Raw genomic sequence first — 24,159 nt, forward strand, 5'->3', positions numbered from 1 at the left:
CGAGTTAACACTCGGGAGCAACAAGATCTGATTTGTTTTCAGAAAAGCTCTTCCAAATGCAGTGAGAAGAAAGGATTGGAGGTGGAGCGAGCATAGGGGCTGGGAGATTAGTGAGGAGGTTATTGTACTGGTGCAAGTCAGAACTGACCAAATAGGGGAAATTGGAAGGTCCTGGGAAGTGTTTCCAACCTTCCTGTAATGCTCTGCCAACCCTCACAACACTGGGCTCCGCCACGAAGCAAGAGGTGGTTTTGGAGGAGGGGGTGTGAGGCAGCTGAGCTGCCAGCGCCGCCCTGCAAGCCCGCCTCCTCCGCCTTGTCCACACTTTCTATCCGTCTCCTCTAGGCTCGGTTGCCCTTTTCAGACCACATGACCATGAAGATCTTCGCCATTTGCAATGGGAAGATAGCATATTCTTTACAGGGTATGGAACTGAGTCAGCAACACTTGAGTTCCAATATTTTCCAGTATTCACTCTGCCGTTTCCAAGCTCTGTGACCTTGGGTAAGTCGTTTAATCTCTGGTCTGTTTCCTCAAACGTGACACAGAGGAAGAAAAATGCCTATCTCACAGTTCTTTTTGAGGGGGTTCTAAATAGGACTACCTATGTACCAAAAGCCTTGCACTAGGCCTGCCCTCAAGTGGGTGTTCAACAAATGTACCATTCAAGCCCCCTGGGACTGAAACTGGAGTTCAAGTCACAGTGTGAATTCAATGCAAGCATGACCAAAGGGCACGTAGGTATGCCTCACAGGCCTGGTGCTGTCAATGATTTCAACAAGCTAGGAAAGACGATTCCACTGTCATCCATGGCTCCTTAAGTACCATTTCAAAACTCAAATAGATTTAAATTCACTCCTAGAAAGAAAGATCGGAGGGGAGCTCCTCAGACAAGTCATCAAATGAAGCTTGTTTACGCTCAAGCAGGAAGGCCAAAGTTCCAGGTAAGAGGCTCCCCTTTCCAGAGCTCAGCATAACTCCAGGGCAGCAGACCATAGCCATAGTTTGAGGCACTGAACAAATGGAATGTTGTCTGGAATGATAATGTGCAAAGAGAAAAACAGTCCACGTAAACACAGCAGGCAATTTAATTTCAAGAAGCACATTTAACAAGCCACCTACAGTTTTCTAGGCACAAGTGTCTGCTTGAGGTTTTTATGCAGAAAAGAACACATTTAAAGATCAGGCAAGGATAGAAACTATCCAAATATGTTTTAAAACCTTACTTCAGGAGCTTATTATCAGCACTAAAACCAAGGAAAAGTGAAGACTTTTCCCCTTTACCGGGTGGCAGGGACAAGAGATAAAACGTAATTTTAATACTGATGTAATCTAGTAAATCGTCTCCAAACCTTTGGAAAGATTTCTCTCTCTCTTCCCTCTCTCTCACATACACACATATATCTTCCATGTATTTGAAATGTGTCTCCCTCTCACTCTCCTCCTACACTATGAAAATTTATCTCCAAAGAAATAACCTTCCTAAGTTACTTTTCTGCCTTCGCGGATCATGTAATGGGTTTCAGAAAGCACAAGGTGGCAGAAGCACACTAAAAATCAGTTGGAATAAGCTCTTGGATATCATGGAAACTGCAGGGACAATCAATTTATTTTTCATAAAAATAAGAGACTTTTCCATTATAAGAACAAATATGCTTAATAAAGTTTAGAAAAGATAACAGTAGAAAGAGGTAAGAGAATTCTATCACCCATAGGTATGGGGAAATGTTTAATGTTCTTCCTAATATGATTAGTGGTTGTGATTATACAAGACATGTAGCTTTATGTCCAACCTTGTATACTTTATAACAAGTTGAGAAAGCACTTTCGAACCATTTTCACACAAAAAAACTCCCCAAAAAACTGTATATTATTTATATAAACAACTTGTTTCAAAAAAGATTTAAGGCATCTGTATGTGTCCCTAGTTTTACAAACACTTTTCATCATTTATTGGGACGTGGCTTATTCAATCTAGCCATTTTCCTTGTAACAACAATTAAGTGAAACATTATTAATAGTGCCTGAGGCAGTAAATTTACATTTTTAAGATATCATTTCCAAGAACACAGAAAAGCCAGTCATCTGAGAATCACAGCTGAACAAATGAAACGGTAACCATCTGTTTTTTTACTAAAACAGAAAATGAAATGATGACATCCTTTCTGTTCGAACAGCACTCACTATTAAGACCTTTGTAACACAAGTAAAAAACAAAACAAAACAATATATTATTTCTTGAGCTGACCTATGTGGACCTGGATCTTCATTTTCTTATTTTTCAAACCTATACCTATAGTGTATAAAATGTATTATATATGTGTGTTTGTGTGTGTGTATATAATTGTGTGTGTATATATATATATATATGTATATATAATTTTATATGTAGAAAATATTAGTGACAAGTACTTTTACAATACTTAAGGATTGCTGAAGCAGCCAAAAGTTTTCTATACTTTTAGAAGATTGCCGCAAACTAGATTTGCTCCCGGAAAATAAACCGAAGGCAACATTCATTTGCTGCTTTGGAATCATTAATCTGAGTGCTGAAAAGAACTGTATAAATCATTTGGCCTAGTCATCTGTTTTAGACAGATTAAAAACCATTCTATTCTCCTCTGTTCAGGTAAGTGAAGGCTTCACCAATATCAGGAGAGACTAAGTGGAAGACAGGGTACTTAGAACCCTGAAGCAAGATCTGAAAATATTCCCTATTATCTCTCCATGTTTCAGTACCTTAATTCATATGTTTAGTCGACGGGTCAAATATGGGAAATTAGAAGTAATATGACTCTTCCCCTTTTCTAAATGAAAACTTAATTTGCTCTATCAAATGAGCAAAATACTTCCGTGGGAGGGGAAACTCAATTGTCAGGAACAAATATTATCTCATTCCAGAAACTCCGGAATGGTAAGTCTTGATTCTCTCCTTTGTTAAGAACTTACTAGGCAATCACGTGAAATTCTCTTCAAGGAACAAACCCGTTCACGACTTTCCAGGCCCCAGACAGAACTCCAAACTAAAGGGCTCTCCCTCTGATGGGTTCACATACTCCTTCCTGACTTCCCACTTTCCAGGTAGCTTTCAAGAAATTCCCCATTTTATTCAAATGCCAGTTCAGAGAGGGGATTTCCTGAACTCTGAGCACCAACATTAAGTCTTCAGTGGGCCAGTGCGTTGCAAGTTGGAAATAACTGAAGGAGAAAACAATCAGCTTAAAGAAAGTATTAGTGCAGGAACTTAGGGCACTTTCTCAACATTTATCTCCTTAGGTCTACATAAGCAACTCAAGACTGAGTCTGGATGATTTGACTATACACCGCCTGACCACAACTGTTTGTGTGTCCCTCGTGACTGAGGTTTCCCCAAACTTGGGTTTATCCATTTCCAGATCCCTGGAGAAGATGAAAAAGCATGAACTATATTAAGTAACATGACTTGTCTATGGAGCATCCACATTTCTCAAAGCCTAAAGATTCTGCCTTGGGAAAACTAGAGAGAAGTAAACAGCAATTATGATGCCCGGAGAAGTGAATCTGTCCGCTGAGTCTTGTCCCCAGACTTCTAATAAAAATAATTTAGGTTTTGGCCCTCAGAACGATTTCTTACAGAAACTGCTTATCATTATACAAGAATAGTTTCCCCTACTTTTTGTTTATTTGTTTTTCCTCTATTTCTATTCTTTCCCACATAGATTAAACCAAAATAAGATTAACCAGACCTAATTTGATTCCAATCCAAGCCACCCACCCTATGTATTCCTTTCCAAATCAAGTTTAATTTACTGACTTCCTTGGGTCCCAACTGAATGACCTACTGGAATTCATGAAAGAGGTCACAGAATAATACTGCAGGTCAAAAAAAGAATGTGAAAAACACAAACAAGCTTGGAAACTGATTGGCCCAAAGACACGACTTGCTTAAGATGTTTCTTGTGGAATTCAAATGATAAAAGATCAGATCTTCCAACTGGAAAAACAGCCAACGGAGAAGCAGACGCATTTGCGTTTACTCATCATTCCTTCCTTCACTCGTTCAACAATTACTGACACCTATTATACAGTCAGACTTGGCGTGCTCAGGGGCTTTAAATAGTAGAGTAGAATTCAGGAGAGTGTTTGCTTTTCTGGTACCCAGTTTTGCACTAAAGCCTTTCTCCCCCCTGCCTCCCCTATTCTTTCTGTATGTTGTGAAATCTGTGAACATAAGCTTTCCTTTTTATCTGCTCTATACGCGTATTTTTGGTGATTTAGAAGCTAAATTAAAAACCTCCCTTTTGATTCTGACAACCAATAGCTTTCCGATTCTTTTAACCCACAGGATTTTAGAACTTTTTTTTTTTAACTTCTTTTAAAGTCAAGACTTACCTCTAAAGGATAAAGTCAATTTCTTTTGCTAACAATAGAACTAATACTATAATTCCTATGTATGGTTTCATATTAGTGGTAAGCCACTAATACTGTTATAGCTCATGTTACAAACTTCCCCAATAATTCTGATCCTCAAAAGCACCTGCATGATATAGAAAGAGATAGTATTATGACCATTTTGTAGATTAGGAAAGAGAGGCTCAGGAAGGGCAAATGACACATCCAAGGTCTCGGCGGGTGGTGACTACACGTCTGATCAGTGTTCTACTTTTCCTGAATTTAAATTTAGCTTACAATTTAAGTTTTTGCCTCCTTTATGCCAGGGAATGGGGATGTTGTGCTACAAACATGAAGAATTCCTCCTTATGATTCAGAAGGTCCCTGCTTAGTCCCAAAGTTTTGGTTTTGCTTTAACAATCTATCATCTGCCTTAAAAACAAAAAATAAACAGATGATAACATGATAGCAGACTATAGACACCTCAGACTTCTAGAAATAGGACAAAAATGTTCACTGCTTAGAGCGTGTCATTTGGTGAACCTAAAATCAGAAAAACTATTTTAGCCCTCATTTCAGCATTATTTAGCTAGTTAACCTGGGGCAAGTCCCTTAAATTCTAGGCCAGTTTTACACACTATTAAATGGGCATTAAAAAGACTCTTTAAATTTTATAAGTGATATAAAATCATTAATTCTAAAATATTTTATATAGTACCTAATAATGCTACTGGTATACAGATTCTGAAAAGAGAGAGAAAAGCCCATTTCCAGTTTCATCTCATGTAATATCTTAAGTGACTAGGTACATTTTTTTTTTTCTTTTTGAGGTTTCTTATTTAGTATCTAGAATACTATATGTGTTCCCATATAGTGCATTCTTTAAATTCCTTTTACTGCGATCCCTTTAGACCAGGGGTGTCCAAACTTTTTTCTACGTTTTTCACCAAGGGCCATATGCGGTAAAATACACAAACAGCCGGGCCACTCACTTGAGGTGAAGTACATATTGCCTCACCTGGTTTATTTAAGTAAACTATTTTTGGAATCTGCTGCGGGCCAATAAAAAATGGATCGCGGGCCGCAGTTGGCCCGCGGGCCGCAGTTTGGACACCCCTGCTTTAGACCATGAATCCAAAATTCTGTAGGCATTTTCCCTGTTACATGAGTAGACTGATTGGTTTGCACAAGTTACATAGTAAGTTAGTGGCAGGATGAAAGGTCAAAATCTCTGATCAATACCCTAACCATGCTGAGATCATCAGGTTACACCTCTGCTAACAAGATAGGACCTGTAACACCCTGTCTAATATCAACAGAATTCTCTATGCTGAACTTACTTTAGCCCGCAGTTTCTTTCGGTTCCCATGCTAATTCTTTTTACCAGACCTGCTTCTTTCTCTTTCTCTATTCATGCCTAACAAGCAAAGAAACGGAGAAAAGAAAAGCTGTAAATGCAGTGCAAAGAATCTTAGTAATCCACAAGGAAAACCTGACTCAATGAGAGTTAACTAAATGGATTTCTTTTCTACAGTTTAGAAAAGTGAATTTTCTTAAATCATCTAATGAGTCTCAGGATATACAGCAGGGTACAATGCTGTTTGTAATAAAATTTCACTTTCATGAAAATTTTTTTCAGAGTCACAAAAATTGGAAATGAGAAAATGCATAACCTGGTTTACAGAAACAGAAAGAAAAACATACCTGTTGGAACTCTGTCACCGGAACAAAACAGTAAAAATTCAGAAAAATCTTTCAGAAAAGGTAGTGTAGTCACCCAAAGAAGTGTATAAATTGGCTAGAGAAGATCTATAGAAATATGAACAGCCCTTACAGATTAGAAAGAAATGTACGGAGTGGGTGGACAAAGCCTATGTGGAAATAACAATACCAATAGTTTGGCATTTACCTGTAACACATAATGATCGAGGCATTTTTAAAACTCTTGCTTAATCCTTACCAATGGTAGGGCCTTAAGAAGTTCTACCAGTTCTCTCAGGGAATTAATCTGTTCCCTCTGTGCTCGTTCACATTATGTCTATCCTTTATAGGTAAACATATTAAAGACAGTCTGATTCATTTTATTTTCGCCTTGGGCATGTACTATAATGCGCTGCCCAATATGTAGCAGAGTTTAAATAGTGGTTTTTCAATTTGGGGTACACATAAAACTCACCAGATTTTGCAAAAAGGCAAATTCCCAGACCCCAGAAAATTGGACTCAGTATATCTATCTGAACTGGATTTAGTGATTCAGATATTTAATAAGCTTTTATTAAGTATTTTATGTGGTAGGTGTTATTCACTCCACTTTATAGACAAGGAAACAGCCATGGGTACAGTCACATGCTAAAGGTCACAAAACTTGTAATAAATAAGAGTCAGTCAGGCAAAAGTAGCAACCAATGTCTCTCATTCACTCATTCATTCATTCTTATATTCGCTTATTTAATAAGTATTTGAAAACCTCCCAAGGGCTTTCAAAAGAAAATGCACTCAGACATCAAATGCCAATTATTCTGCACCATTCGCTGACAGTACTGGGAAAGCGTCCCGCAAGCAATGCCGTCCTGAAGTAGCCATCAGAAAGAGTGCAAATGAGAGAAAAGGGATGCCCTAGTGTTATTTCTAGAGACAGCAGCCTTTCACTAGTTCAGAAATAGCTTTTTCCTTTGTACACTAAATATTTGAAAAATGGGGAATATATTTTAAAAGTACAGTACCCTTGTAATCTCTTTTTCTGTTTAGTGGCTTACTTGTCCATCTTTTAGATATTAAGAAAATCCATCTCTCTGCTTTAAATCCATGTTACCTTTGGTAACCCTGCCAATTTAAACTGAAGTCCGTAACCCAACAATTTAAATTCAAGTCCCAAATAGTTTTAGTTTAAAAGAAACTGCCTCGTTGAAGTTTTCTCATCAATCTCACTCATGGGAAAAAAGTTGCTACTACTCTGAACTTAATAGAGGTTACACTTTATTTCTTGTATGCTTATAATGACAAGTAAATCACCCATGTTTAAGCTGAGCAGAGTATCATTTTACTCGAGTGATACTCACTGATAATGTAAGGTCTAAGAATGGACAAGTATGAAGATCCAATATAATGTTGGAGAAAATACAACAAAAGGAATTAGACTGTGTGTATGATTTCAATTAGTTCATATAATCGGACAAATAAAAGATCCACATTCTAGTTAAGATTCTTTTTCTAGGTCATAAGACAAACATTACTTTCACACTTGCGCAACTCAGGAGGAAAGATGTTTTGTTCTAGCCCTTTCAAGTACCACTGTGGCGACCTGCCACAGTAATAGAAAATCACCCCTAGTACAGGCACCTACCATGCCCATCCTGTTTCACTGCCTTCTAGTATCCCAAACAACAAAAACTGCTTGTTACACAGGAGCAGGTCAGTAGACAAACAACTTCTTGCTTTGATGTGCTTCCTGTTCTCTGCTATCAGGACATACCGATTACCAGCAATCAGGTACCCTGGAAAAACAGATGGAGAACTAGAGAAAGAAATTGACCTGTGGCCAAGCTTCATGAATTCTAGCTGATTCATCCTGTTTGTTTAGTTCCCATATCACCTTGGCTAATGATACTGCCCTGGAATATATTTGTTCAGGAGTTCGGGCAGGGACATTTCTTGGTAGGAAAACAGGCCCAGGTTGAGCCTGGGGATTTGTGGGGAAGAGAGACCTAACTGGGAAATATTTTCTTCTCAAGCAAACTAACTCAAGAATCTCTTTCTAAAAGATGTTTTCCTTTACCCAAAACTTTGTTCAATGTTTCTTGAGTAGCCACAATTTACCAGGGGCTATGGAGACTGCATTACATTTCTATCAACACATCCTGCATTCTTCTTTAGGACAGAGTTCTGACATGCTTCAAGTGGACTTCTAAGGACAGACAGCCGCCCTAGAAAAACAGAAGTGTAAGACCAGATGAGTTTTATTACTTATCCAGAGCTTCCCGATAACCTTTTTTTTTTTTTTTTCAAATTTCAGAAAGACAACCATTATAAATTCTCAACTTCTTCACTGGTACATACAGATCACTATAAAACGTGCTTCGTTTTAATTCTTCTCCCATTATAGGTATAAACAGGCACTGTGTCATACATTTTACATGTATTATCTCATTTATTCTCCACAATATCCCAACCAAGTTAGGCACTAGTTTGTCCTTGTTGCAGATGAGGAAATTATAAAGCAACTTGTCCAAGGTCACACAGCGTACAGTGGTATGGCCTGGATCTGAATTCAAGTGGGTCCACCTTGGAAGCCACTTCATTAGGTTTGTGTATGAAAAACCGAGCAGCCCTCAGGTGTAATGTCATGGTTCATCAGATGTTGATATTTTTCGAAATAGTCTTGTCTATGACTGATACCAACCCTCCCTCCCTAGTTCCTTCAAAGCTTGCCTTAAATACGCTAGGTCCTAAAGTCTCCCCCGATTCCTTTAAGGAATTCATCTTTCCCTCCTCTGCCTATGCACATTACAGTCTGACTCATTCGGGTGTTCCTACGGACTCGGGGTGATTCGGATGCAGGAGTAGAGGGGCTATCACCCTTAAAGAAACTGCCTTCAACTGAGAGCATTTGACATCTTGCTCCCCATTAGTTTAGCTCAAATAAACTCTTATATGAATTCAAAACAAACAAACCCAAACAACTGCTTGTTTGTAACACTGAATTGAAAGCATATTCTAAAGATGCAAGGATAAAAGTTAATTTCTACTCTCCCTCCAATTAGAAAATTTTGACAACTTCCTATATCTATGGTTTTAAGGTATTTTGTAAGCTCTAACCTTCCCTCTAAAGAGATCTGTTGCAGACTAATCTTAGTAGTGGTCAGAGTCCTCAATTAGCAGGTACTAGGCAAGATATCTGATTCCATTTATATCACCATATGACCTCAAGGTCAATAAAACATCCCTCTTAGTCTTATTTCACCTTCTACACAGTCAGCTTTTTAAAAGTTAGTCAGGAAGATTGTATAAAGCCATTTTTTAGACCGAGAGAGAGAACCTTTTCCAGTATCCTGGGAAGGGGAAATAGCTCTTACCAATTTATCTTCATTTAGAGTTTTTAAAAATCTAAGTATAAAAGGCGAAATGTTTTAAGGGGTAAATCCTCAAAATTGGATCTAACTCCCCCACATATGTTCTTCCCAAACAAAACATATCTTTAGACAAGAATCACAGGAAAAGGATAAAGTAGCCTGACCACTCAATTGCAAAAAAAGAAAAAAGTAAATGGATGATGATTTCACCATAGGGGAAGTGTTTCTCAAGTAACTAGATATGAAAAGCTTGTACAGCACACTGTACTTAGTTCCACCTCAATTGCAGAGCTCTGAAGGAAAGAAAAACACCGGAAGAAATTGTTTTATTTAACCATGGTTGACTTTGGGAATTTTATGACGTATAGGAATACAGATATTTGGAAATCCATTACAAAATTAAGCATAGAAACTGTGAATAATCACAAATGCTTCAGATGATCAGAATGTACTAGAAAATGTACAGGCTGACCACCCCATTGAGGACTTACTAGCACTGGCTGGACATTAATGACACGTTTGGGACAAAAATAAAACTCTTATAACAACTTAATGAAAATAGGAACTTGTGCTCTAAATCCCCAATCATTCCCAATTTCTCAAGACCTGGGGAGTAACTCTGTCTTTTTCCAAACATCAGACCTATCAGCGTGATTTTATAACACTAACTATAGTCCATGACATGTATTCAGGCTACTTATCTGTCAAAAGACAAGTGAATTTCAATTCTTATCTTTTTGAAAGATCCAAAGGACAACCCGAGAAGCTACCGCTCCTCAACCCTCTGTCTACTTTTATTGGGCAACAGAATACAATGGTGTAGGCCAGGGTTTGTCTTTCCTGACTATGTCCGTAGAACCTTAAGAGAGCCTCGCACAGAGTCGTATATAGTAATACTGGTGAACCAACACAAGATACAAAATGTAAGAATTCTAGCTCAAGCTGGTTTCCACACCCGGAATAACAGAATGGAGTCTTCTTTCTGGATGGAAGGATTGGCAGGAGTAGAGGAAAGGGTTTTTGCCAATATTAATTGTCAGGTGGTCCCGTATGTAATGGCTGCCAGCAAGTGGGCTTTATCCTAACCACTGCAAGAACTCCTGGTGGCTCAGTCACATGGTACTTCACAACCTGCCACCAGCCATCATGCAACACTTCTCCTCACATCCAGGGCCGCCAGGAGCCTGGGACTCCCTCAGGATTGCCTCCGAACCCGCTGCAGAAACTTACCAATCGCTGGCACCTCTGCACAGATCCTCTTTCAGACGTGACTGGAGATGGAAATCTCTATTAAAATAAAACCCACACTGTGAGTTTGGGTCAGATTTTAATGGGGGGGGGGGGGCGGCAGGGACCATAATTTGGGCACCACATTTTTATTATGAATTTAGCTTAATTAATGTATTACATGAGATGAACTGATGTCTTTTCACATCCAACTCAATGAGTCCCTATACTTTTACACTTATGTGACTGCATTCTAATTTGAACACTAAATTAACTACTCAAAAAAAAAAATCTTGACCTACAATCTCCCGAAGGTTCTAGACAGGCATGAATAGATTTAAATTTTCAAAAAAAATTCAAAATATATTAAAGCTCTGCGTACCATTTGCACAAATAAGAAAAATGAGAAGGGGCTGAGAAACACGCCGATTTCTGTCACTGTCTTAAAATTTTCCAGTAAAAGTACACGTTGGAAAATGTTTCAATGTCCTTATAACTTTTAGTTAAGAAGAGCTCTATAAATGCCCTCTGGTTTCTACAGTATCTGATAATTTAGATGGTTGGCAAGGCTTTAACTTTCTACGAATAAAGGTAGCTTAACCAGCTTTTGATTCCAGGTCCTGAAAACAAAATGTACTCGTACAAGATGAGACTGAAACACCTTATGCCAGAAAACAAGGAAGCTACTGATGACCGAAAGGACACAGGAGCCAATCTGAAAGGAGCATCCACTGGCAAAACCTGGGACAATTTGGACATAAACAAATAAGGACTTCAATGGATTAAAACAAATTAAATACATTAAAACAAAACAGCTTCAGAGGTTGCTTGGGTTCTGGCCCATTACTGTAAAATTGGGGGGGAAAAAAGAATCAATGTGATCTTATCTTTCCTATATTTTAGGGAAACCAAGTCAAGTTTCTCTTTGAAGAATTCCAACTAATGTAACTAGAATGACAGAATTAGAAAACTATCATTTTGCAATACCTAATGATATACTGGATCTGGGCAATAATTATCAATGTTTGCTAAAACCACTATATAAAATGTTGATGGGGAACTTTAAAATAAATTAAGCAAACAACATCTTAATCTGTTAATCAATGTTAACATTAAAAGTGAGACAACCAGGCATTATGCACCTTCTGATGTGATTCAATTGGTTGGAAGTACAGGCCACCTACGAAACATTGAATCTAATAAAGCCTCTACAGCTGATTAACAATTTACAGAAAATAGAGGGGTAGATGCAATCAGTCTAATGCAAATGTAGAAAATTCCACAGAGCAAATAATCTAATTTCTTCAATTTGAACAATGGCATAAAAATTAGGAATCTGATTTTATAGGTTAAAAAAAGACTGAGCTATATTAAGCAAATGCGATGGATGGCTCTCATTTGGCTCTTTATTTAAACTAACAGTAAAAGGACATTTTTGAGGTATCCAGGGAAATGTGAATACAAACGATTCCATGATGTGGTAGCCATGAAAACCGGCATCTTCAGGCTCCTCCAGTCATTTAACTGCCAGTTGCAGCCGTTGTGGTCTGAACGCACCACCACGGGTGTTCACCACCACGGGTGTTCACCTGAGGCCCTGCTGCCTACTGGCTGTGCCCAGCCAACACAGCAGCAGAGCAGGAATACAAAGGCAAGCCCATTCCTGCAAGATGTGGCCCTACTCTGGGAAGGCACCTACGCCTTGAGGGCCTTGCGAAAACTTTCTTCCAAATGCACTGTAGGTTAAGACTTCCTGCTCCCCCATCGCCCTTCCCGCCCTACTTCACATCAGTCAGACCTGTACTGAGGTCTCCCAACCTCCCCTGGCTTTGGCCCCATTTTTCCTCACAGGTGTTTTCCCCCCATAAATTTCTTGCAGGCTTGCCTCTCAGGAGAACCTGAACTAAATAGATAACATTAAGAAATTAGCACTCCATGTGTTAGGTATAATATTGTGGTTATTTCTTAAGCCCTTATCTATTAAAGATACATACTCAAGTACTTTCAGGTTAAATGATTGAAAATTAACTTTAACATCCCAGCAAAACAAATAAATGAAAAGAAAAACAAAATACCCAGCAAAAAGAAAAAATGAGGGGTAAAATAAGATTGGCAAGACACAGGTAATTACTTTGTCTACTTTTTTGTATATCTGAAAATGTCCATAGTAAGAAGCAAAAGATTCCTGACTAGTAATCCTCAAAACTGTCATGGTCATCAAAATCAAGTCAAGTCTGGCCGGCCCAGTGGCTCAGGTGGTTAGAGCTCCGTGCTCCTAACTCCGAAGGCTGCCAGTTCGATTCCCACATGGGCCAGTGGGCTCTCAATTACAAGGTTGCCAGTTCGATTCCTCGAGTCCCGCAAGGGATGGTGGGCAGCACCCCCTGCAACTAAAATTGAACACGGCACCTTGAACTGAGCTACCACTGAGCGTGTCCTCTGAACCACAAGGTTGCCGGTTCGACTCCCGCAAGGGATGGTAGGCTGTGCCCCCCGCACCTAGCAACAGCAACTGGACCCGGAGCTGAGCTGCGCCCTCCACAACTAAGACTGAAAGGACAACAACTTGAAGCTGAACAGCACCCTCCACAACTAAGATTGAAAGGACAACAACTTGACTTAAATAAATAAATAATTAAAAAAACCAAAAACGTGGTTTAAAAAAAAAAAAAGTCAAACTCACAATGAAGAAGAGCGTTAGGAAACGACTACTGAATGTAACGTGGTTGGATCTTGGAACAAAGAAAGAACAGGGAAAACCTGAGGAAACCTGAATCAAGTATGGACTTCAGTAAATAATAATTATGAATACTGGTTCACTAATTATGACAAATGCACCATACTAATATTAAGACATTAACAGTGGAAACTGGGTGTGGGTTATTCAAATACCCCAAACTAACTTCACAGTAATTCATTAATCTAAAACTACAGTTTAAGTAGCTAACTTAACTATGTCATCATGTAAGAAAAAAAAAAGATCCAAATTGATAAAAATAGACTTTAATTTTTTTCTTTACTCATTGGGATGCAATATTGTGGATTTCTTACTGATCCATTAGCTGAAAAATGTTACTGATTTTTCTAAGTTCAGAGAGTATACTTTAAAGATTCAGTCTCCCCATGGACCACCTCACAATGTCCATACATGCAAAAAAACAACAAAAACAAAACTATAACTCTGATGAAACGTACATTTATTTGTTTCAATAAAGTTTTAAAATTTCACAAGAATGCATGTTACCAAAAACCTTCAGGCAACAACAGAGATCGACTCAACCTTCACAGAAAAACAAAGATTGCATTCCAGTCTCTTGGACTTAAGAATCCATTTCAGTTCCAGAGATAATACTAAACTAATGGGTTTATGTTAAACTGCCAATATCCATGCTGAGGCTTTTCCCGATACAATCTTTTTGCAGTGTAAGCAACAATGAAAAGATCACTTTTTTTTTAACAAGTTCATGTCATTGTACGATGTCCAAAAAGAAAGACCAAGAGCTTCGCTTAAAAATAGAAATGAATAATGCAAATTTGCAAGCTTAGACCTGTGTCACAATCACTTGAAGGGCTTGTTAAAACATGGATTGCAGGGCCTCACCTCACTCAGGTGTTGGGTGGGGCCCAAGAATTTATATTTCTAACAGGTTTCTAAGTAAAGCCAAATCTACTAGTGCATGGACCACACTTTGAGAACCACTGGCAAAATATTTAATAGGACAATGATTATATCATAGAAGTGAGTTTGTCAGAGCATAAGGCACAAAGCATTGCTTTGTGACCTTGGGCAAATTATGCTTCCCAATCTGTAACTTGCATGAGTTTCAAAGAATCAAATAATATTTAAAGCACTTAACACAATGCCTGGCACATACGACTATTGAATTTACTAATTATGGAAACATTTATGCCACACTAAATTAGGGTTAGAGTTATGCTCAAATTGTTAACTGAGTCTCTATGCTTAGCTGTACCTCTTAAGGTATACAGATCTTAAAAGCGTCAGAAAAAACAAGTCGCACTTTCAGGCTTCCTATGATCACCAACTGGCATTTCGGAAGTGTTCCTTTATTCATCCCATTACAATGATCACTGATTTACTTTAAATAGCAAACAATAGTTAATATGATCTTACTGGCATAATTTTACTTTAAATTAGTGATGTCCTTCATTGTCCTGAGTCATCCTTACATGAAATTTTCAATCTGCTATGGAAGGCTAATAATTTTCCAACTTTTCTAACACTATATCGAATATACTGTTACCAAAAGTGATTTGCAAGTTCTTCAAATGGGATTTTCCTGTGCGTTTGACTGATAGCTTTGTTTATACTTTTGTACGACACAATAAAAGAAACCAGACACCTTTCTATTAATTTTTCTTAATTTGCTTCCATAAAACTACAATGCCCACTGATGACATCATCAACCTTTGTTTAACCACAGTTAACAGTTCACATTTTAAAGGAATGCTAAGACTTCTCTGAATAAAAGTCTGTAACATAAAGATTGTGAATAGCTAAACAGGGATGGCAACTGATCATATTTGGATTAACACTAATTTATACAGAATAATTTTGCACACTTTAATGTGAAAAACATACAAAGTTTTTATTTTGTCTTTCACATATAGAAAGTTGAAGTCCAATCTACCTTTCCTAATTGGCTCATCTTAATTTTTTCATATTGCTTGACTATCTGACACCAATTAGAGAGCTTTTTCCTTTATTAAAAGCATCTTTATTCAGTCACAGAAGTTTTTTGAAAGTGAGAGTAAAATTGTGTATTTGTTCCAGCATTAAGAGGGAAGTTTTGCTTTCTAGCTTCCTTTTTTTTAACCTTACCTGGCTAAACATCAAAATAAAATAATTGGAGTGTTAAAAGATATTATATCTCTTTATCTATCTCTTTAACATGAAGGCCCAGCATTACATAAATTCTTTCCAAGAAGCTGACCAGGAATAAAATGTAACCTCTTGCAGAGGTGAAAAGAGAAGCTAGAGGCCTGAGATTAAGAAAATATGTGGGTATTTACAGCCACTGATAGAATTGTGTGCACAAAGAGTGAATCTAGTGTAAGAAAAAAAAAAGAGAGATTTGATGAAGACTAAGATAAACGGCACCAGTTCCAATTAAGACTAGGAGATCTTGCAAATTTTTTCAATAGGCTTATTCCAATAATGGAGTATGTCCTTATATAAGGACTTGAGACATTATCTAAACAGTCTGACTGAAGGATGCTTGTTCACTTGTTAGACATGTATGACATTACTGAAAAGATTAATTTAGAGTTCTAGAAGTAAAGAAGACTGATTAGCTTGTGCAGGTGGATAAAGAATGACACGTTAGCAAAAGGTTATGTAAACCATTTACTAAAAAAACAAAGGCTGGATTTTTACATTCCTAGACCCCTACTTATCTTTTTCAAACCATGAAGGAACTGAAATTCTTTGAACACCATCAGATTTAGTTGATAACAGTTAAAATTTTGAATTAAGAAAATACTCATGTAGTTTTAAAACAATTAAAATTTTCAGTCAGGTTGAACATGTGTACACTTCTCACTTATTCAAGAAGCCTCACCATTAATGTATTCAGATCTTATCAACACTACATTTATTTTTTAAAACATTATTCTTTCTACAATACTATACTTAAGATTTTTAAAGTATTGCATACTGTTTCAATAAGAGGCACATAAATTAATTAGAATATTAGCAATATCCTTTAACTCCAAAAGTAAAACTCATGGTCTGGGTTTTACTGATAGTACAGGAAGGAAATAATTAACCAGTGTTAAAAAATAAATGAAAATTTACATTTTTATTGGGTCTGACTTTACATGCAAAACATATTAAAAGTGAATCAAGCTGACTAGTCCACAATGAAAACTTATGCAATGGGAATTATGAAAGCTGTCTACACAATACTAATGTGATCAATAAATTATCTAGATGTTTGTCTACAAATATTTGGATTATCTGAATTAGCTGATTTTTCGACATTAAATTTTAGCTTTCATATCATCTTTGCTGGTAGCAGCAGCCACCTGATACTCAAATTTAGAAGAAAAACATAATTATAACAAAAACCCTGAATTGCATAGCCAAATCTTTCAAGAAACAATTTCACCAAAAATATATGCATGTATTAGGTATCCAGAGGGGGGAACCAAAGCAGGCACATAATAAATGTCCATCAAGTGATCATTCTATTATTATCAAAGTGATTGCCCATATGTGAACAGTGCATTAGACTTAAATACCTAAAACAAACCAGTAATCAACAGCCTAGAAAGAAAAACTAACTTAAAAATACCATCAACAGTTTGGTGTCTATGACATACATTGAATTCTTTTTATTTCATTACTGCTATAAATTCCTTTAAAATGTTCTTTTCATAATGCATAATTATCTAATTATGCATTCCACCATTCAGTAAATACTGCAGCAAATAAAATACCTATTAATTAACTAGACCTAAAAGACAATGATTGAACAATTAATACCAAAAACTACTTTTGAATGAACTACTCAGATTAGACCAGGTAATGATACTTAGGAGTGATTCCACTTTATGCTCCTGATTCACACTACACAGACTGACCACTGCTAGTTGGAAGGGCTGGTCTGTGTCTTTTTTTCCCAACTTCTGTAACATCTGTAATTGTATACCCAGGTGACTATTAAACACTTGCGGAAAGAATAGATACGAAAATTTAATGTAAACCCCCTCATCAATATTCCTCTCACATACTCACACATAATTATTTCGGAGATGGGAATATGACTTTAACATGCTATGAGATTCTAGCTAAGTAAAATGAAAAAATATGGGCTCAAGATTTCTTGGGTAATGAATGGTTCAAGTCTTTACACTGAAAACGAAACAAACAACTTCTATGCATCGCTGAGAAACTTATCAGCATGGGGGGAACTGCCTTTGCTGAGGTATCTGATGAGCAAAATGTTCATTGTCTATTAGTATTATGCTTTCAGTTTAATGGAACAAGAAAAGTGTCACGGGTTCTAAGATAATATAAACTAGAATGCTAGTCAATGGGATGTCCTTTATTGAGAACGAGCATAGTTCCAATACAAAAGAAGTTTACTGTTACACATTTGGAATAGTTGAGATATAATAACAGAATGTATAGCGCTGACTCTAACATGTTATTTTAAAGTTCACATTCCTGAATGCTGGTTGATATTCATTTAACATATCTTCCCCCATGAAAAGATGATGTATTTGGTTTCTTACAAGATAAAACTATATGCCTGAATCTTTAACACAATATTAACAAAGGTTATTAAGTGCCAACATTGCATGGAACTTACGAGGCACTGATTCAAGATCATAAAGCAGAAAAGATGAAAGATGACTATCACTGGACATGTGAGTATTGTCTAAGACACCACATCAATTATCAAACCCAAGGTCTTTCCTATTTTGTCTTACAGTGTTGGAATATATCTAATATATTGACTTGTATTATATTCAACAAAGTATTAGTGGACACAAAATCTTGCATTTTAATTTCTAATTATAAAAACCCAGAAAACATAAAACGTGTAACTGAGGTAGATTTTTTACCACAAGAATACACATTGCTTCTACCACAATTAAAAAGTTATTAAAAAAAAAAATACATTGCTTCATGTATCTGCTGCCCCATACTTAATTTTCTATGTTTTAAACTACTTGAGCAAGTGTGATAGTGCTAATCTACTACAATATATTTAGTCAATTCCCTTAGAAATACAAACCCGAAAACCGTCCTTTTCTTCTTTAAAGGTAACTATAGTGCAATAAAATAACAATGCAGGAGAAATCAAATATAGATTACTTCAGTAATTCACAAGTTAATGCATGTCAGAAATCAGCGAGTCAAGTCATGTTCACTTTAAAGTTAATAACCTTATTGTTTTGAAAATAATATAAACACATTAGAACTTTGGATATGCTTTATTATGCCACAAATTCCCAGGAAATATAAGCAATATTATTTCTGAATAGGACTAATAATCTCACAAATACTATCATTTTATTGACAATAGCCAAGTTTTCTAAGGGTAGTGCACACATATTTACCTTTTTAAAATATCAATGCTTTTTCTAAATTTTAAAGAGAGATTGTAACAGATTCTACTTAATTTTTAACATTCAGTGTAAAAAATCTATGTGTGACGTAAGTATGTATTTAACGATGGAAGAACTGCATGTGAAAGCTTGCCTAAGTCGTTAGGCACTGTACTTGCCCTAGGTACCATTATGTACAAGATCATTGTTGGGAATGAATGTTCCTGATAAACTGAAGGAAAGGAAAAAATTCAAAACAGCTCCGTCTTTGGAAGTATTAATAACTGGAATAATTTTAAAAAGGGAAGTGAAATATTCTTTTAATTACATATGGTTAAACAGAAAATTCAAAATACTTCTTTTAGTGAAACCAATACACTAATATATTTTTAAGGCTGGATACTGACAGCATTTTCACAATATCCAAAGTGTAGATGGGAAACTAAACAATACCGATATTTCTGCCACATACCTAAGGGACGGAGGGAGATGAGTAACTCACAGCCAAAGGCGGTGACTGAGCCTGGAAAACCACTTTTGAGTGGGTAGTGGATCACTGTTCCCAGGCTCAGTACTATTCTCTGAAAAGGATGCCCTTATGCAGAAATTCTGCAAATATATCAAGTTTGGTAATCTAACATTGAACTTTTTGGTAAAACAAAATCACACACACACACACACACACACACACACACACACACACAACTTCCCCCAAGACCAGGTTATTAAATAAACTAAAAGGGGGGAAAATGCTGATAGCTAAAATTATGTTAATTCCAGAGTCTCCAATGGAAGGTACAAAAGGAAAAAGGCAATGGCAGCTGTTTCCAAACCCAGGTTATGATCAGTATCATCAGATGGTGTGCTTTAAAAATTCGGTCCAGGGTCTCAACCTAAAACTACCTAGAAACTATAGCTAGGAAATTCTTTTTAAGCAACCCAAGTGATTCTGATAATCAGCCAAGGTTGAAACTTCTGAAATGGAACGGGGTTGGGGATGGGGGGAACCTGGTAATTGCACAGAGTTTTCGTTTCCAACATCAGAATTTTATCATTCACTCTACATTTTTTCCAACTGTCTCACCTTCCCTATTTTTCTAATACTGAATAATGAAGGGACTTGGCAATTGACGGAAGAAGAATTAGCGGGGTGCTCAAAATGGCTATGTATGTTCAAGCCCCTTCTCTTTGTTAGCTGGATAAAAAGGTATCAGTATACTGTTTGAGAGTCAACTATCAGGCCAACATTTCTTAATATATTTTAAAGGAGGGGCTTTACTACTCAACATGAAAATATAACAAAAAACAACTCTGAACACTAATGATACTTAACAGAAAATTCTATAATTCTTCAAAATAATTCTGTTTCTTAAAAATCCACTGTTAGAATGAAAATCCCATAAATTTGAGGTAGGGCAGGCAAGAATTCTCTGACATGAGAACAACTATGTCAGTGTTATTCTCCAAGTTAGAAATTAAACAATGTATTTAAGTACTATTTCTGTTTATGTACTCTTTTGTAATGTAAGTATAAATGTTTTAAGTGTGGATAAATATCTTGGTTCTGATTTTATAAGTGTGGATAAATAACTGGTTTTGATTTTAATGCATATAATTAAATATGGATTTTTTTCTTATACACTGAAATTGTACACACTCTCCAAGCTTGATGAATAAACAACTTTTTACATATCCCATGTTCACTTATAAACCTTGGACTAATAGAAAAGGTAGTACCTATGTAAGAAATTTTACATTAAAATTATAATTGTGTGTTTTTCAGAAGTTACAATGATTTTAAATTTTCTTCAATATTCAAATACAAAATAGTACATTTTAATTTACTATAGCACAATTCAAGTATTCTCTTAAATTTTATATTTAGCCAACTAGTACATGATATTAAGTGACTTTTTATAATAGCTTTCCTTTTTAAAGATGACTGTTATACAAAATAGTGTAACTCTATATAACTCTAAATTGCTTAGAATAAGTTCAAAGAACAAATGACAGTAGACAAAGATCTTTATGAGTAAATCATCAACACATAAAAGGTTACACACATCAGTAACAAGGCATTTGCAGGTAACTCCCCAAAAGTATTTGAATTCATGTAAACAAAGACTATGTATATTCCTTTAGGGAGAAAATGCACTACCATAGATAAAATATATTCAAATGGTTGTGACTTTAAACCATATATTATTTGAATACCACACAAAAACCAAGAGGCATAACCTATCATTTTAATAACTGAAGGATGTTACTTATTTGTGAAATAACAGGTAGATACTTTTTTGAAACTACTAATGAAAATGAAATATTTTGAAAATAAACATCCACTGTTTACTAGAAATAAATATACATACTTAATGTATTGCAGCATAGGAATATTGTCTTAACATTAGCCATAACATTCAATCAGTAGTTTTAAAATATTTTTTCCCACACTGAGCCTTGAATCTTCTACCTTGTTAGCTGCCCAACAACTTTCAAAAGAGTTTTATTCTCCTGCTTTAGTTGTTCATTTTCATCTTCTATGTCATCTAGGTCCTTAGGGAAACAAAAAGGAAAGTAATATGTGAGTTTTTAAAATACTTTAAAATATTCTGAAGGTGGTTAAAAACACTTCAAAAATACACATTCAAAGACCAAAGACAATTCATATAAGCAATTAATTTGCACCTAAAGGGAGCATCCACTCCTCTCACTGTTACCAAAATATGAGCCAACTCTGGCCAGATCTTTCAGTTTTTCAAGAGAAGGCATAAAAATCAGAATGCTTTAATTCTTTAATTGTGTATCTTCCAATATATAAATAAGTTCTAAAAGTACTCCTATCACCTTGTGTGATTTTTTTATAAGCGTGCATGTTGTGAGGTGCGCATATGAGGAAGTGATAGAACCGAGGCATATGGAAAAATACGATCCGGGGTATATAGAGCTGATCTAGTTCAATTTATATATTAGTCTTCTCTATGACATTTTGTTTGAGGGAAAGGTTTTAGAGCTTAAAAAAAAACACTCGAAAGCCACTATATTAATCCTAGTGCCATATATATAATAACCATTTGGTAAATACAAAGATAATCCACTCTAAGTTTTAGTTAGAAGAAACATTATTTCAAGGCAGACTATTTACTGATAGTTGGAAAAGCAGACATTTGTAGACGTATCCTTGAAATTCAAAATACTAAAATTTGGAGCATGTGTGCTATTGGATAGTAGTATTCTGATAAATGTAGTATTCTGTCTGGACAATTAGGTAAATGATTTTAAAATGTACAAAAACAGAATCGGCATTTACTCACAAACTAAATGATGCTGAAAAATTAATCTGTTGAAAACAACAATAAAGATACAAGATTCCTAAAATGACTACAACTGAGACCTACCTAAGATTTAGAATTAAATGATGAAATACATTCACGTTTCATTACTAGATTATAAACTCTGTAAGCACAGGTGTTTTATTATTCCCTTTAATGCACACAGTACCTCAGGCAGTGTTAATACACCATCAACATCAAAACTATTTGCAGATTTTATTATACCATAGTCCAGAACCAACAGAGAACGCCTGGGTTTTGAACCAAGATCAAAGGCAGTCTACAAGAATGGAAGAGCTTGTTTACAATTAGGACTCTTGAATACCTGAGATCAAATGCTGGCTCAGCTGATTACTGTGCAATTACTACATATTACCTTAAGAAACTTAAACTCTGAGTGTTAGTGTCATCTATAACCTGTAGTTAATGGCTTAGAGCTTTATTATTCTACACATAATGAAACCTCTCTATTTTCTCTTCTGTCATTGTTAGAGTTAAGATTGGATTAGGAATCTGGTCCTTTTTTCCCTGAAGCAAACACTTCTTTCCTCTATCTTATCTAAAGTCTTCTAAAAAGCAAAACTATGGAATCTCTTATCACCATTACCTAAGTATGATCTAGCATTAATACCTGCTTCTTAGATGGAAAGTAAATTCTAAGGTGGAAAGCGAAAAACAAAGAGCTACAAAAAAATTGTAAGAGAGACCTTGGGGTAAGGCCAATAAACCTAAAGTTGGGGTACATATGTACACCATGTTTCCCTGAAAATAGGTCCAGCTATAAGACCGGGTCTTATATTAACTTTAGCTCCAAAAGACGCATTAGAGCTGAGGTCCGGCTAGGTCTTATTTTTCGGGGAAACAGGTTAATTGAAGAAAAAAATGCGGGGAAAATACAAAGGCATCTGGAATTTCCTATGGCAAGAAAGCAGTAACTATAGTTCTTCACTGAGGCAACTCTGCCAATGCCCTTGTGTGTGCAGTGCAGCCAAACTGCCTCTCATCTCCAGACTCTAACAAAACACAGAACAAACCCAGTCATCAGTCCAGCCCCACAAAAGGATTAAGTGAATGCAACTGATAACTGGCCAGCGAAAAATCAGTTTACAGAATGAAATGATGGTTCTTACTACCACAAATTACTCTCTCATTAACAAAAGAATGAACTCAACAATGAAATTAAATAATTCCTTCACCTTTATGTATTTTTATCCAATTGCCAGAAAAAAGGAAACCATGAAATTGAAATATGTAAAGACTCACTCTATTTAACAGATCGATTTCCTCTTGCAGTTTTCCGATCATTTCCTCTTTATCTTGCATTAATCTCACAAGTCTTAAGTTTTCTTGCCTTTCTCGTAATACTTCCTGGTAGATATAATTACAAAGTTTATTAATTGTAAAGTAATTGATTGTTTATAATCTTAAGTGACATACATCTGGCAAATTTAGTGAAGTACCTTAGATATATGAAGATTCCCAATGAATTTATATGACTTGATGAGGAAAGGAGGAACCCATCCCAGAAACCAACCAGAGAATAAGAGGAAAAATGGAGTTGTAAGGTATATTTCTGATTAAATCTATGTCTTTAACAAATACTAATACTCAATGACTTATCTATCCTCTTTAGCTTATCACCACCATTAGTAATGAAATATTTTTTTAATTGATAATATCCTGTTTGAGGAAATTCAATGTTTTATTAAAAACACAAAGTTTCAGAAAATCACTTTGTTGTATACCTGAAACTAATATAACATTGAATGTCAACTGTAATTGGAAAATAAATTTTTTAAATAGATTAATTTTTTTGAAAAGAAAAGGAGATGGCTCTATGAAACAGTCTAAAGAGAAAAATAATGGTCCTCAATTTTACCTCTGGCTCTGCTAGTTAACTCACAATGAATAAAATGAAGGAACTGAATTGTATTACTTAAATAATGCAACATCTTTTTCAAAGAAATCTTATTCAGAATCCAGGGCCTTAGGCTGGGTCAAAAGAGAAGCAGAACTGAAAAGGTCTTGCCCAGAACGTGGTTTCTTTCCTACTGACCCTCAGAGAAAGCAGCGAGCCAGCCTCC

At 36.0% G+C, this 24,159-nt stretch overlaps 1 protein-coding gene and 1 long non-coding RNA gene across 2 annotated transcripts in view; one reads left to right on the forward strand and one right to left on the reverse strand.

Annotated features, from left to right (window-relative positions):
* The first annotated feature begins 241 nt into the window (after positions 1-241).
* On the forward strand, positions 242-3,845 carry LOC141568541 (uncharacterized). Its single transcript, XR_012491687.2, has 3 exons — positions 242-504; positions 863-944; positions 3,277-3,845. It is a non-coding gene; the product is annotated as an uncharacterized LOC141568541 (long non-coding RNA).
* A 14,772-nt stretch (positions 3,846-18,617) lies between these two features.
* Positions 18,618-24,159, reverse strand: part of PAWR (pro-apoptotic WT1 regulator) — a 97,693-nt gene continuing 92,151 nt past the window's right edge. The window contains exons 5-6 of the mRNA XM_019751255.3: positions 23,339-23,443; positions 18,618-21,299 (exon numbers count right to left, since the gene is read on the reverse strand). Coding sequence (XP_019606814.3) covers positions 21,213-21,299; positions 23,339-23,443 — 192 coding nt within the window. The 3' untranslated portion in view covers positions 18,618-21,212. The remainder of the gene's footprint in view (positions 21,300-23,338; positions 23,444-24,159) is intronic.

This window comes from Rhinolophus sinicus, chromosome 1 (assembly GCF_057876585.1).
Source record: "Rhinolophus sinicus isolate RSI-liver-muscle chromosome 1, RSI-T2T, whole genome shotgun sequence".
Taxonomy (NCBI): Eukaryota; Metazoa; Chordata; class Mammalia; order Chiroptera; family Rhinolophidae; genus Rhinolophus; species Rhinolophus sinicus.